Here is a 17,029-nt window from a genome sequence, read left to right as displayed (position 1 = left end):
TGCTGTTTAAGGATAGTTTTAACTATTGTTTATTAAAATCTATAGTTTGAGTGTGATGTTTAACTGAATAGTTGAAATTAAATGTATATATATTTTTTATAAATGCCTATATATTCTGTTGTGACAAACAACCCAAACATATAAATACATCGACCAGGTAAACGCGATCGTCTCCATTCAGTCCACATGTTCAAGGCCACAGTCGCTGTATTTGCATATTAATGAGCAGAAGGACCTTCGTTGTAACGGGTCTCGGTGTGTAGACCCCGCCCACCGAGGAGGCGGGGCCTGTCCCTCAGCAGGTGAATTCTTATCACAAAAGTGTGTGTCCGCACGAGCTGGACTTCATCAGGGAGCTGCCTGTAAACGTACCTTCCTTTAGACCGAGTTTATTTCCCATTTCCCCGCGTCCTGGCGCAGCCGGCTTGATGTTTTACTGACATGGTGTCCAAGTTGACCTCTCTTCAACAGGAGCTGCTGAGCGCCTTGCTGGACTCTGGCCTCACCAAGGACGTGCTGCTTCAGGCGCTGGAGGATTTGCCCCCGTGCCCGCCGGGCCTGGGCATTAAAACGGAACGGCCCCTTTCCCCGGCCAGCGACTGCGACTCGAAGCCGGTGCTGCTGACCCTGGGCAGAGGGAGTAAAGTGTCCGGGGACGAGGGCTCTGAGGACGGAGAGGACCGGGACACGCCGCCCATTCTGCGGGAGCTGCAGGCTCTCGACACGGAGGAGGCGGAGCAGCAGCGCGCTCAGGTCGAGCGGATGCTAGCGTGAGTCTGGATCAGCGTGGTTCACCTGTAAAACACACGGCCAAGCTAAAGAGTTATTATGTTTATATATAAAGTATTCAAACGAGTTTATTCGTTCTGTCCTAAACAATATTTGAGATATTTAAGAAATTTTAAATCGAGGCCACCTGCGAAAATAGTCTAATATTTAGGAGAACGATCTGGAGTTTAGCCTCTTAAAACTGAACGGATGCTAGTTGATTAAAACCTGCTAAAATGATCAATTCTAAAATATTTTTTGTTTTATATATTTTTCCATAATAATAATTTAAGCCACCTGTAGTAACACAGTGTGATTTGTGTGACACAAAAAGTTTTAAAAGTTTAATGGGATGCTAACCTAGCTAGCTCTAGATAGCCAGCACTAACTATGCTAGCCAGCATAAGTCTGAATGTGTTTGAGCTGGTAGTGTTTATAATTTCTTATATTTATATATATATATATATATATATATATATATATATATATATATATATATAAATTCTGGGCATTTCATTTAGAGAAATACTCTCTCTTCTGAACTATGTGTAATAACTAATGTCGCAATATTAAAGTAATAAACTTTTTAAAGCCAAGGTAAGTGTGAGAGACGAAAGAGCTGTACTGTCTAAAACTGCTGTCCTATTTGAACTTGTTAGCTAAATTAAAATAAAAAATATAAAAATTATTTAATCAAAATTGTAATGATTAAAGTGATTGAATAACAGTAACAGTGCAGATTACCGGCTGCGGAATTACTCTTAACAAAAGAGGCAAAATGATGACAATATCTGAATGATTTTAATTAACAGCGATGTATATTTATTTATTTATTTATCTATTACTATCATTAAAACCTAAATCTCAGGAATTTTGGGTTTCCCAGCCCGTTACTGTAACTCTAGCCCAATTAAACCCCCGTGTTGAGTTCAGCGGGTCCTCAGAGCGGGAAGGTCAGCGGGGCGGATCTGACCGAGGCTCTGCCTTCCTCGCTCTGCTCGCTTGTAGAAATCCTGAAGTTGCCGGTTGAATTCGCGGCTCTCAGCTGAGGAAACCAAAACGAAACCACGTGGAGCTGTTGTTATTAATTTAATTCTATAAATCATCAACAGAAAGATACACATGTCGTATGATTAGAGAGAAAAGATATGTTAGTTATTCATTGTCCAGAGTTATAGGCCTAAATCAACATCCAGCTGAGCCCGCGGAGGGTTTCACTCCAAAAAACAAACACAGACTGCTCACACACATCCTCCATAAGTTACATTCACATCGACACCCTGGAGATCTCACAGAGCTGTGCTCTGAACTGGGGCCCTGATTAGTGGCATAGTTTAAATTTAGTCCTGGGCTGAGTTTCAGTGTTTACAGTCTGGAGGGAAACATGAGGCCTGTTTGGACTTTTTAATCTACAGATATTCAGATATACTGACAAACACACAGAGAGGACAGAGACATGGTACATGGTTTGTTATATATAATATATATATTATTTAATACATTATCATTATTATCATTATATTATTATTATTATTTATATTATTAATTCTAATAGTAATATGTATGCAATAGTATATTGTAAATTACATAAAATAAAGATTTAATACTAAGAAATATTTTATAATTAATTTATCAGTAGTATTATTTAATATAATATACATGCTGTATAACTAATATGATATAATACCTATATAATGTAAAACCTAATAATGCTACTGCTACTAATGATACAATGATTAAAAAAATAAATAAAGAAACAAATTATAATAATAATTATTAATAATGGTAATATTAATAATAACAATACAGTTCTATGTTTAATATTTATCATGATATTATTATTATTGTTGTTGTTAGTATTACTATTATTATTATTATTATAAAAGAAAGCTAGCAATGGTACTAAAAGTGATAATACAAATTACTATTTTACCAAAAATAATATTATTCCCCAGCATTATTTCTAAGAATACATTATTATTACTAATATAATTAATATTATTATTATTATTATTATTATTGTTGTTGTTGTTGTTGTTGTTGTTGTTGTTGAAACTAACAGCCCTTTTTGTATGTGTCTTTCAGTGAGGATCCATGGCGAGCAGCCCGCACCATTAAGAGCTACATGCAGCAGCACAATATCCCACAGCGAGAGGTGGTGGACGTTACAGGACTGAATCAGTCTCACCTCTCACAGCACCTTAATAAAGGAACCCCCATGAAAACAACCAAAAGAGCCGCACTCTACACATGGTATGCCCGTAAACAACAAGAAATCAACCGACGTAAGTCTGCACTTACAAAAAAAAAATGTTGTTGTTGTTGTATATTATTATTATTATTAATAATAATAATAATAACAATAATAATAATAACAATAATAATATACTAGTATGAGTAACTATATCTGTAATTTTCCTGGTAAAAATACAGATAAATGTAATACAGATACTCTAAAGTATTTTACAGTTAATGTTTTAGTGATATCATCGTTTAAACTCTTAAAGCTGCAGTTGAATTATTCAGTTGTTATTTTCAAGCTTATTGTTTAGTAACTACTCTGCTAGGAAACTAATATCTTAGTTATGTTATGAGAGTAAAGGCTGAATTGTGGATCCAGATATATCTTAGTTGATCGCTTCTGTAGTGTAGATTTCTTTGCTAGGAATTTTTTTGAGACATTTTCTCTATCTGTTCATGTCGCTTCCTCTGTGGAAATCCCTGCCTCAGTTCTGTCGTGTGTATGAGTGTGTCTTTTACTTTTCACCCAATCATGTCCTCCTCTTATTTTCACAGAGTTCGACCGCGTTGAGGGCTCTGACCCCAGTGACTCATGCAGTCAGGATCAGGTCCTGTTTTTTTTCCCAGAGTTCAACCATCCCGGACAGAATGTGGGCACTGCAGGGGGTCCAGGGGGGTCAATGGGAGACGAAGGTGAGCCAGCCTCGAAGAGACTGAGGCGGAACCGCTTCAAATGGGGGCCGGCGTCTCAGGAGATCCTGTACCAGGCCTACGAGAGACAGAAGAACCCCAGCAAAGAGGAAAGAGAGGCACTGGTGGAGGAATGCAACAGGTTAGGCTCACTTTCAGTGTATATGGCCAGGTTGTATTAACATTGGGCTGATGTATAACAGTCAAGTAGACAGATTTACAGTTTTTCCTTTACCTCAAATGTAGTCAATACATGTTTAGCTTACCTGCAGTTTTCCACTGGAGCCACAAGAGTAAAGGAACTAACAAGTAACGGAAGCTTATGACAGTGTGACAGACCGTTATCTATAAAATAGACAAAGGTGTAAGCAGTATTCAGGCTTCAGGATAGCTACTTCTTCTGTTATTAGCTATGCAGTGTACTTTTTGCTGTTTTTATGGAATACAGTATGTCACACTGTGTCAAGAACCGCATAATATGCAACCGTGTGACATGTGGACCGGCCTCAGCCAGGTCTCAAAACACAATAGTAATTAAGATTTCTATCCAGACCAAAAAAATATTGCTTCACCTCAAAGCGTTGTGTCCATATACTGCCCTGCTTAAAGCATCACATACTTGTGCAAAGTGTGGGGACTGTTCTAGGACTGTGTCCAGACGTGGGTAGTAACAAGTTGATGGACTAGTTTAACTTCTACTAAAATATATTTGTGAGGAAACACACGATGTTTATTCAGTTATTTACTTTGTGTGTGTTGGTGACAACATCTGCAAAACAGCTCCTAACAGATTTCAGTTCTAATACTAATGGATTATGGATACACTGAAAAACAACACTAAGTTACTCGGGGCAGAAGTAGTTTTTGATCTAATGCTGTTTTCTGGTTTTATTTCATTATTTTCACATTACTAACAATACATGTACAATTATGGGTTTGGGATATGCACACACCTCTGACATACTGTTATGTATAAAATGTGCAAAGAACAAAAAGCTTCAAGAAGGCTTCTGTGGTTTTCACCTGGCAATGTACGTTTGCCCATAGATACCAGCATGCCATGTAGTATCAGAAACTACATAAATCTACAAAAAAAAAAAAAAAAGGGCAAGCTTTAGATACCAACCGTATCTTGGCTGGACTACATTATGGGGTGAGAGAAAATTTGTGGAAATTAGATTTTTGGTCAAATGATTGATTCTTGTGTCATTTTCAGGGCTGAGTGCGTACAGAGGGGCGTGTCACCCTCTAAAGCTCATGGTTTGGGCTCTAACCTGGTCACAGAGGTTCGCGTCTATAACTGGTTTGCTAACCGCCGCAAAGAGGAGGCGTTTCGGCAGAAGCTTGCAATGGACTCGTATCCTGTTCACAACCTGAACCCCTTAATGCCTCCCACAGCAGCACACAGCCAACACCATCATCACAGCAGCACAGAAACAAGTAAGATGCTAGGTTTTGTCTCTGCTGAGAACTTACATGCTTTCTCATACTGTTCATCTCTTACACATCCAAAGTGTTTATTTGATTGGAAAAGTACATCAGAATAATAGAAATAAACACAATCACAGTAGATTGGGGTTTTACATGTGTTAGCATAAACATTTCCAAACATCTCTTTGAGGAATCTCAGTATTTGCAGTTACCTTCCAATAATGAGTTTGGCTCGTATCCTGGAAAATCATGAAAATCAATTCCTGTTCAGGCAATGATCCTACGCTATACCATTAGAGTTCTTTGGTGAAAATCCTATGCTGCATTCTCCTACCACCCACACTCTCGACAAATGCAGTAAATGCAAATGTCTTCTGGGGAGGCTTTGCACTAAATGTCAGAAGATGGCAGTGAGGATTTGATTGTATTCAGCAATCAGGTACTGATGCTGGACGGTTAGTTCTGGAATGCCACTCAAACAAAATCCAAAAGTGTTCAGTGGTGCTCCATCTCTACAGAGAACTACAGAGAACACAGTTCTACTGCTCTACAGCCCAGTGCTGGTGGGTTTTATACACCTCTAGCCTACACTTGGAAGTGGTCATGGTGATCTTAGATTCATGTGCAGTGTCCCAATTCTGTGGCAGTGCATTTCTATGGAGATTATGCAGGCTGTGTGTGGAATACAAAGAGTGTGCTTTAAATTGGTTTAATCCAGTAGTTATATGAATTGAATATGAATTTGAACATATAGTGTGTGTAAATATTCTTGAAGCTTTACTTAGTGGTCATTGTTTTTTTTGTGATGTCACAAAGTCCACTGCATTGTAATATACCCCCCACTCAGCCCACCCATTCATGTTAAAATGATAACAGTTTTCAGCCTGGACTGGTTTTAATGAAGCAGAATACAGGACAGTCAATCAAAACAGAGTTAACACTTACAAATTCATTCTGAGGGATAGATAAGGTTGAATAATTTCTGGTTCATAAAACTAAACATTAAGTTCTTCGAAAATATAAAATATTATATGCAATATATAAAAAATATGTTATGTATCATTTAACGTAAGTTACATTAAATATCTATATGTAAAATTAGGTGAACTGGTGATGCAACAGAACACTACAATGGTTAGACTGCACTGATGGGAAGAGTAGTCGTATCAGGGTTCTTCTAAATTATTTTTTAAAAACAAAACCTAACAATTAAAGAAGATTTTTACTGTATTTCTACTGTAACATACTTTCTCTAACCAAGAACTAATCAAAAATACTGCCCAGATAAATAGTTAAAATATTTTCCTGGGTGGTCTAAGTCTTTGGCACAGTACTGTAGGTGTACACTCACACACACCAACACACTCAATGGAATGCACATAGATTCTGTGTGTTCCCAAACATGAATATTTATTGCCTAATGGAGGAGAAAATCTGAAAGGTGAGAGCAAATGAGGCGGAATGCAAACTGACCTGTGCATTGTTTTAGAGTGTTTGTGTGAGTATGTGTGTGTATGTGTGTCTCTGTGTGTGTAATCAGAAATTCCTTTGTTGGCCAAAGCACACAGCCACACCTGTAGACACCTTTACGAGTGGAGCACATAAAAGTCTTGCCACATGCTTGGGGTCAGTTCTCGGTTAACTCAGAAACCAGGGCTTGGCAGATACAGGAGAATCAGCTCACACAAATGAACCAGCTAAAAAAATCCTTTAGGATCAATTTTGACCTTGATTAAACTTGATTAAGTTATCAGATTTAAAAGACTTAATATTCAGTAAAACTGCAAAATAATTAGTTGATAACTGCGATTAAACTACTAATTAATGCAGTTAAAAGAGTAAGGAACTGATGTGTGGACCCCCAAACAGATCTGTGGCGTTTAAGAGGTTAGAAAATACAACAGTACAACTTTTGATGTACTAAACATGTCAGTGGAGATGAACTACATAACAGTGTTGTAACACAATGCTCTATTTTTTGGGACTTTCATAGACGTACAGATGTGAAGCAGGACGAATTTCGCAGAATGTTTGCTGTTGGCTTACGTGTTACGTCAGAAGTGTGTGACTCAGAGAACTGGGTGTTTGCTTGTACTGTGTATTCTGCAGCAGTCTCTGACCTCGGGTTGCTGAAACACTCTGTGATCATGTTTGTCTGGCTGCCTGATTACAGAAACGGAAATAAGCGAAATGTTTGTGAGAACTGGTTCAGAAAAATCAGCTGGAAGTCAAAGTTTAAGAGAGAACGAATGAAAGCAGTGGGGAAATGAAAGTGAGTTTGAGAAAGAGCTGCAGGAATGCTCGCATTAGATGTGTAGACATGTTTGTTCAGTGCAGACTCTTATCGATTAGCTGATACAGAGGTATGCAACAAACCAGGTCATATACAGATACACCAACCAGATCAGTCTGCGCAGCTAACAGCTCTCTCTCTGTCTCTCTGCTTATCCTCTCTCTCTGTCCACTGCAGAGCTCAGGTTCAGCCAACAGGGAAGCAGTGAGGTCACTTCCTCAACGGCCATCAGTCACCACGGCAACAGCCAGTCTGTGTTACAACAGGTGTCTCCAACTGGCCTGGACCACTGTCACAGCCTGCTATCACCTGAAGCCAAGATGGTGAGTGTCTGATTAAGCGCAATTAAGCAAATGGGTAAAATTACGGTGAATAGAGTTTGGCAGCCACCTCAACACCCAGGAAGTAAATGTGAGCTGTTGGATGCCTTGATTATGGGAAATTCAATTGTGAATGCTGAAGGAGGAGAAAGAACTGTCCCCCGCCTCCCACTTGCTAGTCCAGGGGATCAGATCATTCTTTAAGGCCTGCTTCTCTAACCTTTATGCCACAGCTACCCCTGAATGTAACATACTAGCAACCTAGTACGTAAAATGTAAGTGACCCTTAAATGGTCAGGGCTTCATTATCTACTGATCCAGTCATTCCTGCTGCAGTGACACATATGTCACACATGTTGCTCAAAGTTTAATTCGAAGCTTTGCTCCACCGCATCCCTGTTATCAGCAGAAGTGTTACTTTGAAGATTGTGATTGCTGCAGGAAGTTGGACTTTCGTTGCATATAATGTAGATTGAACTGGGTCACCGAGCACAGCAAGTGCGGGCAGAGCCCATAACACCATAACAATGTCATTACTCTACTTTATGACTGGAGTGAATGAGCCCTCTAATAAACATGACTCACTTCTGTGTATTCTCAACCCAACCGCTCTCCCTCAAAGATACACTTAACCCTGTGTTTGAAGATAGAGAGGACATTTGTTCTCCAAGAAGTGAGAACCCATGACCTGACTTGCAGTATATTTGAGGCTCTTATATGTATTTACTTTGTGTGTGTGTCTGTGTGTGCGTGTCCAGATCGCAGCGTCAGGTGGAGTCTTGCCGCCAGTAAGCACTCTGACCAATATCCACAGCCTGTCACAGTCTTCTCATCATCACCAGCAGGCCCAGAGCCTCATCATGACCCTCACAGCACAAAGTGAGTCCACCTCTCTGAGTCCAGTTCTCCAGGAGCATGGTTGAAGACCACTGGTAAAAATAAAGGGTTTGGATCAAGAATGCATAGAAACAGTGGTGTAATTGATCACAGATATTCTGTGGTCCTTATGGATTGCCCTCCACGCTTTGAGACGCACGTGAACAACAGATTAATTGCCAACTTTTATCCAAAGCACTGTGTTTTACTGCTGCATGTACTTTATACACTAATAATTTCCTAAAACAGAGCTGCAGTGAAAACATACAGACTGAGCAGCTGTCTGTCACGTGAACAGAACGTGCGGATAAAGCTGGTACATTTGTACCACAAGAGCGACACATAGAGCATGGCCACACATCCACAGCAACATCACTCTGGTGTTTGAGTGGATAGCAGAATATATAACATAATTGTGTGAGGCATTGACATTTGCTGAGAGTAAAAAAAACAACAAAAAACAACCTCAAAACAACAGACTCCACTATTAACTTGTGTAATGGAACAAACAGATTGTGTTGAAATAAGTCAGTCATACTAAAGATACATACTAAAGTCAGTAATACTAAAGAACAAATACAGCGTGTCAAAATAAAAGCAGAAATCCCCCCCTAAAATTACTGTTTAAACTTTTTTTATTTTTACTGACGCAAAGAACAAATAACAATTCATGGGTAATAATCAAAAACCAAAGTTGTCGAGATTCTTCAAATGTATACTTTATGGTTTTAAAGGAAATCAAATATTCTGTTTTGTCAACACTATTTTCTAGTCGACAAACCACAAGCAACATTTCAGACACCGCACATATCTTAGCTGAAAACTTGGAAATTAAAATTTTATTTTATTAGGCAAATTATTTCTTTAAGTTGTCGTCAGGTCGTAAAATGTACAGCAATACAGTCCACATGTTAAATAATAATATTACATAATAAAGTTATTCCTAACAAGTTTAATTTCACAGGATTCTGTTCAGCAGTGGTAAATAATGGTGGGCTTTGCTTTAAGTTGTGAACTTCTCATAATCAGCTTTAATATTTAGTATCTTTTATAAACTAACAGGGATGTTATGTAGTGAGGACGTGAACCCGTTCATAGGTTCTGACAGTGTATTAAGATTAGGGTTTGAATGGGGTAAAATGATTGTGGAAGCTGCTTTGCTTAGGGGGGAATCATACCCTCCTGTTTTTTTTTCAGGCCTGAGCTCCCCTCCATCTCAGAGTGTGCCGGTCATTAACAGCGTGTCCGGACTGACCACCCTGCAGCCTATGCAGTTCCCTCACAGCTCTGGCCTCACACCCCTCACCTCTGTGCACTCCTCACAGCAGCCCTATACACATTCACACAGTACGTATACCACACATGAGATTCCAAATTTTGAATAGTACTGTATATATTTCTCTTGAAGCGTTTCTTGATTACTGACTCACTTTTTGGGTCCTTTCCTCAGTGTACTCCCCCAAACAAGAACCTCCTCAGTACTCCCACTCGGCTCGATTCCCCTCTATGGATGCAAGCACCATCACTCACCTGGGCTCTAACAAGCAGGTGACTGTCTTTATGTTTGTATATTTCACTGCTGTCCAAAATATGCATCTCCATTTTTTTCAGTTTTTAGTTTTCTCCATGGTATGAACCCTGTAGCTGTTCTGTACACTGTGCAAATACTTCTGGATGAATTGTTTTTCTTTTTTGAGGATCATTTTGGTCTAAAAATCAAATGCTTAAGGTTAGAAATAGAGTGAGCAACAAAAGCAATCCTAAACCATCAGAACAGAATGAAATAAAGAAATCAAAAAATAAATATAAATGCAAGTTGTTGGAATGGAAATGGAAACAGTGTTCTAAAAGCACAAATCCATTCAAATGTATTGAAGAACATGTTACTGAGTGAACGTAAAGAGTTAATGTCTCTGTGGATATGTTAGGGTGGTTGTGTTCACCACAGATTACTGTAACGCTCTTTTTCTTTGCTCTAGTGCCCTTTGCAGGCTTGGTGAGAATGCACACCTGTGAAAGACTTTCTTGGCAGCTAAGCAAGAGGAGTGCCTTATACCACATTGGCCATGGTGACCTCTCGAACGGACCATCAGAACAACTGCAGTAGATGAAAAATCAAGAATATTGAGTAATATTTTATTTTTAGTAGCCATACGGGGGAAAGCTCTGAGAACTGGTTGGAACAGTTGGATGATTGAGCCTTAGAGCCTGATTCATGATCATTATAGCATCAAAACCACGCATGTTCAGCTCAGTGCCTCTCCACTGCCCAGGCTTCATTATCCATTAAATGTGGCATTTATGAGGATTCTTGATTTAAAAGGGTGCACAAAAACTATCGAGGACCCTTTGCAAAGCAGACCTTCTGTGATGTTATGCGAATGCAGCAGCCACCCTGAACCATCTTGGTGTAAAGTCCTCTAAGACGCACCTCCATACTTTTATGTTGTTAATGTTGATGGCGGAGAATATGGACTGCGACAAGGTCAAGCCAGAGAACATAGCGGTCAATTTATTATGGACAATGCATTTTTGAATCAGATCACAAACTGTGATTAGTTTAGTCTGATTCCTGTATTTGAAGAAAATCATTTCTGTATAAGAAAAAAATTCAAGAGAGAAAAATGTTTTTTTTTAAATAATAGTCCATTAACTGTACTTGCACATAATGATCATCTGCCAACCAATGTAGTCTCTCAGGGACTGATTTTACACTACCCTGTTGTGTAATTGTGAAAATGTTTCTTCAAGGATGTTTTTCTCTGTGTGTGTGTGTGTGTGTGTGTGTGTGTGTGTGTGTGTGTGTGTGTGTGTGTGTGTGTGTGTGTGTGTGTAAATTCAGGAATCGCTGTAATCATATTTATACTGCTGTAAAACATTGTGTATATTGAAATTATTTTTAAAGGACAGCATCAAAAAGTGGTGTTTGATTACTTATTGAAGAATTCTAGTTGAAATCTAGTGTATGTGAGATGAGTACAGTGATAGTAGCTTGAAGGAGATTGTCACTGTAAGGAGGAGTGTGAACAGGAAGGGGAGTATGTTTTTTTTCCCTGATTGACCCCATTAGGACTGTTTCCTCTGTCTCGGCCCTGTGGTCAAAGGGCGTGTAAAAATCATTTGAGCGGCCACCATGAGGAAGTGAACCAATGAAGTCATTATCCTTCTCCTTTTATCATCTGACCTTTCTAGAATGTGATTAAAGTGTGTATTTTCCCAAGGGAAAGCAGCCAAAGCTACTTACTATAACCTGGAGGAAAACGGAAAGTCATTGATTGGCTACCACAAACTCCTATATAGAGTTATATAAGTAAACAAAATTAGCATAAATTAAATAAAATGTACAGTAAATTGGTTAAAACTATTAATCTCAGCAGGTAGGGGAATTCTGCCTGTAAAACACTAGATAACATTATACTTAGACATTTTAGTAAAGAGTAAATATAAATCAACATAAGCACCACTTAATGAACCTTCCTGAAGACAAAATTTTAAAGTGATGTTCAATTAATTGTAAAATGTACTAATTCAGGTAGATTGATGCTCTGGAAATTCCAGAAAGTATAATATCCAGTAATCAAAATGTGTTGTTTGTTAGGTCAATATTACCAAAATATGGTATTTTGGTTAGAAAAACACAGAAGGCACTTGTTGAGGGGCTGTTTGTTCAGTTGCACCAGCATTTCATTTAGTAACAGATTGATTAGATAAGCTAAGTATTGGAAGGTAACCTCATAGTTTCTGGAATATGGTGAATTACTCAAAGATGATGCAAAGGTAGATGTGGATAATGTAAAATGTACATCTCAGGCTTACATTTAGCCCTCTTATTCAGGCAGTTTTGGTTAATCCAATAAGGATAACTTGATCATCGGATAAGACTAAAATAGGAACAGCCTCTGTATTTCAGTTAGAATTTCGCAAAAGTCTGCTTTTTTGTTGACTCTTGATTCTTTGGTTACTTAAACATCTGTCCAGGCAGCTGTGGCACTTTTCTCTTCAACTGTAATCAGCAGTACAGAGTACGAGGTCACTGTAGCCTCTTATGTAGGTGGAGGGAGTCATGCTGGGAGGTGAACAACAGGGGTCGAAGTAGAGGCAGAGAGCATGAAAGCCTGCTGTTCAACACAAACCTGAAGAATGGCTCCCCTGGACCCCCTTTAGAGTTGAGAAGTTGCTGATACAGTTCCTGTTCCTCCTGGCTCCTCTCTGTGATCCCTAAAACAGTGACATTGTGTCTCAGAATGCACTGATAGTATTTTATTGCAGAAACAAAACAAGATTTCTGCTAAATAAAAGGTTACCTTCATGTTATGGAAGGTGTGATGTGAAACTGCAGTCTCCCTGTCCAGAAAGAATAGCATTCTGCTCCTCTGGACCTTCCTTTGTCTCTAAAGCTAGCCTCAGTTTCTGCCAGAAGACTTTAGTATCTTCTCCAGCTTTGGGCCATTTGAGGTAAGTCTTCTTTTTCACCAGACTACGCATTTGGTGGTAAGGAGACAGCTGATGCGTAGGAATATCCTCTAGGAATACTAGAATCAGCACATCCTTCTGCTCATCAAACAATCTGAAGTTAGCCATCTGGATTTCTTTGGAACACCAGTTGCTCCTCAAGTAATTGTGGGTGATTAGGCAAATGGTCTTACGACTGCTGTATATTCCGTCCATGATGTTGTCTAGGATGGGTTTTCCTGGCTCGAAGTCTCTGTGATGTAGACACAGTCTCCAGCCCTGCTCACCCTCCAATATGGGCACCAGCTCCTCCGCAACCCAAGGCTCATCTTGGACATTGTAGGAAATGAAAGCATCATACTGGAACCCAAGTTGCTGGTGCATCTGTGTCTTCTTGCTGTCATACAGGAACGCGAGGAATAGGTAGTATGCATAGATCACATGCCAGTGTAGGAAGTGATTAATGAAAGAGATCAAAAGGGTAATGGTGACCACGACAGAGCTGCAGACAAAGCAGATGAAGTCCACATTAACATTACACAAGTCCGTATTGATATCTGCAAGGCGTTTGCCTCTCAGCGAAGGCGGGTAGCTGCAAGTGTACCTGCTCAAGTAGACAACCTGGGTGTAGTTGTTCTTTATAGCCCAGTCGATGAAAAAAGCATTGCTACAGTCACAAGTGAAAGTGTTCTTCTCCAAGTCAAGGTACCTCAGTTGAGGGAGTGACTGAATCAGTGTATCGTTGATGATATCTAGAGTGTTTTCAGAGGCTTTTAAGACGGACAGTTTAAAGAGCTTTGCATTTAACAGGAAATTCAGGGAATGAAGCTGAGCTCTTGAGAGGATGAGCTTAGTCAACCCGGGTATTGGATGGAAAACATCTGCAGAGATGGATTGCTCATCTAGGAATGCATTCTTTGAGAGATCCAAGAACCAAAGTTTAGGGGTGGAGTTGAACGTATCAGGATGCAGATGAAGAAGGTTCATGTTTCCACCGTAGAACATTTCCAAGGAAGTTAAGCCTTGAAGCAGGTTGGAGGGTATTTTGCCGAAACCCTTTCGTTGGCTATGAATAGTAATTATGTTCAGTGACTTTAAATGTACAAATGGAGGTGTCTTCAAGGTGTCATCCACATATGAGATGACATTGCTGTACAGATCTAGTTCTTTCAAATTAGGCAAGCCTGAAAACACTGCTGGATCCTTCATGGTTTTTTCTGTTATCCGGTTTGAAGAAAGAAACAGCTGAGCTAGGTTTGTAAGGCCTGTAAAAGTGTATGCTTTAATTGTGGTAATCTGATTGTCCGAAATGACCAAGCTTTTAAGATTATGCAAACCCTTAAAAATTCCATTCTCGAGTGCACTTAACTTATTGTAAGTCAGTTGCAACTCCCTTAAGGATTTAGGACCATTTTTAAAAGCATTGCCAACTGTCAATAATTTATTAGTGCCCAGCTTTAGGATTTGAAGATTATTAAGATCTTTGAACAGGCATGATTCAAGTTTTGAAATTTTGTTAGAATACAAGTACAGGTGAGTCAAGTGGGTTAAATTGGCGAAGTCAGAGCAGCTCAGCTTCCGAATTCTGTTTCTGCTGAGGTCTAGAAATTCCAGGGTTGGGAGCATTTCTAAAGAATTTCTGACCTGGGTCAAGTCATTGAGTTGGAGATGCAGTTTCCTCAGCTGTGTCAGTCCGCTGAATACTGCTGCAGAAATATGGGATATTTTATTATCGCCCAAGTCTAGCTCTGTTAGGTTGAAGCAGGGTACAAACATATTAGCAGTCAGTGCTGAGATTTTGTTGCCCTTCAGGCGCAATACGTTAAGCTGAGGGGAGCATGCGGCCTGTAGAAGAACCCCCACCTTAGCCATCTTGATGCCACTTAGTCTTAGCTTATACAGCGAGGCCCAAGACAAGTTCTGAAGTAGTGATGCTATGCTTTCCACTGGAATATGGATCTCGCTCAAGTAAAGTGTTCTTACTGAATTCAGGGATGCCTTGTCAGTGATGTTCCATAGCATGCTTCTATCTTGACCACATTGCGACATATCCAGGTGGTCCAGAACTGGGAAAACGTTATCCGTTAATTGAAATGCAGTCAAAGGATTGTTTGATAAATCCATTTTTTTCAGAGTCAGCGATGTCCTTGACAGGTCATTTGAGTTAAACACACCAAAGTTGTTGCTTCCTATGTATAATTCCTCCAGCCGTGGTGACGCAAGCACAGGCTTGATTCTGTTAACCTGTCGGAGCTTATTTTTTGTGAGGTTCAACACCTTTAAACTGGTAAGGGAATCGAAGGTATGTTGGTCAATGAGTTCAATGACATTACCATCGAGGCGTAGCACCTGCAACTTGCTCAGGCCCTGCAGTAGACCTCCTGACAGTCTCTTCAACTTGTTGTGGGCCAGGTTCAGATTGGTCAAGTTGGGAAAATGTCCAGAGGTACCTTCTTGTATCCATGAGAGGTGGTTGTTTGATAAGTTTAGATAGCTCAAGTTCCAAATGTCCTCAAAGTCTTCAATATTGATCTTTGAAATGGAGTTAAAGGAAATGTCCAAATATTTGACCTCGTTGGGCATTGATGCAGGAACCTTAAAGAAGCCCATTTTGTAGCAAAGAACTTTTAACTGGTCTGTGTCATTTAAAGCACTTTGAACAGTGCAGTTCTGTAAAGAAAACGCATCGGTCTGGACATGGAGGATGCACATACAGAGAATAGCCCGTGATATGCTTCCTTTTGAACGTCCTTTTCCTGGTTTTGCTGCCATCTTTAAATGAGATCAGCTGGCCACCAGTTGAAGGCTTCTAATAAAATGGGTTCTTCTTTTAAAATCACACCAGATTCAGCAGATTTGTTTAGTAGGAGAAAGGCCACCTAGTCTGAAAAGAACACAGTGTTAAACACAGCCATGATTATATCTGCATAAGAGCAATAACATTTAATAATGAAACTGTTTGCTGAAGACCCAAACCCATTGTGAAACCCATTTGGAACATGAATGAAATCATCCTTTTACATGAAATAATAGGAGAAGGAGAAGTTAACACTAGGAGAAGTTAACACATTTCGGAAGTAAGGCTTCAAGCAGAACACTGTATTTGGTCATCTTCCCATATCACCACAGTAACACCACCTGTGGATTTGACAGCAACCACACAGATATTTCATAAGATTCACCCTGAGGATTACTGTAATTCTTTCATCATAAGCGCTTTCGATAGTCACAGAATTACTACTGTGATTTTAATTTCCCTCTGGGTGGCTGTAACAGAGCGCCACTAAGAAGCACATAGCCAGTGTCATAGTTAGAACTAGTCCATTTAACTATAAATAATATAAAATTAAGTTTAATTAAAAAGAAAAGAAAAAAAATGAAATGAATGAATGAATGAATAGTACAATCACCACACTGTGAACACAGTATTACAAACAAGTCTTTTCCAGTAAACAATGTAATCCATACTCCCCATATAAACTACTGCAGTAGTTTTCTATAACTTTTCACTGATCATATTTATTTTGAAAGCAATGTTTAAACAACTTAGAATTATATTATGCATATACATTAATTGTGTTTTGCACTGATTTACCAGACTTTTTTGGGTGTTATAATTAACCTAATGGTAAAGAAGTACTGAGCAAAAATGTGTTTGTGCTCCACTCTCCTCTGTATGAGTTCTCCATGAATGTCCTCATTTCCTGTCATAATACTAATAATATTTGAACTAAAACGTACATCAGAGCTGCATAGAATGTGATGAATTACCACAAAATCACACCCCTCACCCTAACTCATCATTTGTATATGTAATAAACACTGCTTCAGGTACAGATGATAGAACTGAATTGTGAAAGCTCTTTAGGTTTTGATAAATTCATGCATTTGTTGTCAATTATAGACAGCCTTACATTACACATTTACACATTAACACATTTGCATCAAAGTACACACA

The 17,029-nt window shown here is 39.2% G+C and overlaps 2 protein-coding genes across 2 annotated transcripts; one reads left to right on the top strand and one right to left on the bottom strand.

Moving 5' to 3' along the window:
* Positions 1–333: 333 nt before the first annotated feature.
* Positions 334–11,538, top strand: hnf1bb (HNF1 homeobox Bb). The gene is made up of 9 exons (XM_072661779.1): positions 334–770; positions 2,854–3,053; positions 3,565–3,841; positions 4,916–5,139; positions 7,601–7,746; positions 8,502–8,622; positions 9,817–9,966; positions 10,070–10,167; positions 10,599–11,538. The coding sequence occupies exons 1-9, from the start codon at positions 442–444 to the stop codon at positions 10,617–10,619; spliced, it is 1,566 nt and encodes a 521-aa protein (XP_072517880.1). The 5' UTR covers positions 334–441; the 3' UTR covers positions 10,620–11,538.
* A 1,111-nt stretch (positions 11,539–12,649) lies between these two features.
* Positions 12,650–15,843, bottom strand: tlr22 (toll-like receptor 22). Its single transcript, XM_072662540.1, has 2 exons — positions 12,954–15,843; positions 12,650–12,837 (listed from the first exon to the last, which is right to left on the bottom strand). Exons 1-2 carry the CDS (start codon positions 15,841–15,843, stop codon positions 12,650–12,652), a joined length of 3,078 nt encoding a protein of 1,025 aa, XP_072518641.1.
* Positions 15,844–17,029: the final 1,186 nt, after the last annotated feature.

This window comes from Salminus brasiliensis, chromosome 18 (genome assembly GCF_030463535.1).
Source record: "Salminus brasiliensis chromosome 18, fSalBra1.hap2, whole genome shotgun sequence".
Classification (NCBI taxonomy): Eukaryota; Metazoa; Chordata; class Actinopteri; order Characiformes; family Bryconidae; genus Salminus; species Salminus brasiliensis.
The sequence above is the reverse complement of the archived record's forward strand: the minus strand, read 5'-3'. Positions and strand labels throughout refer to the sequence as shown.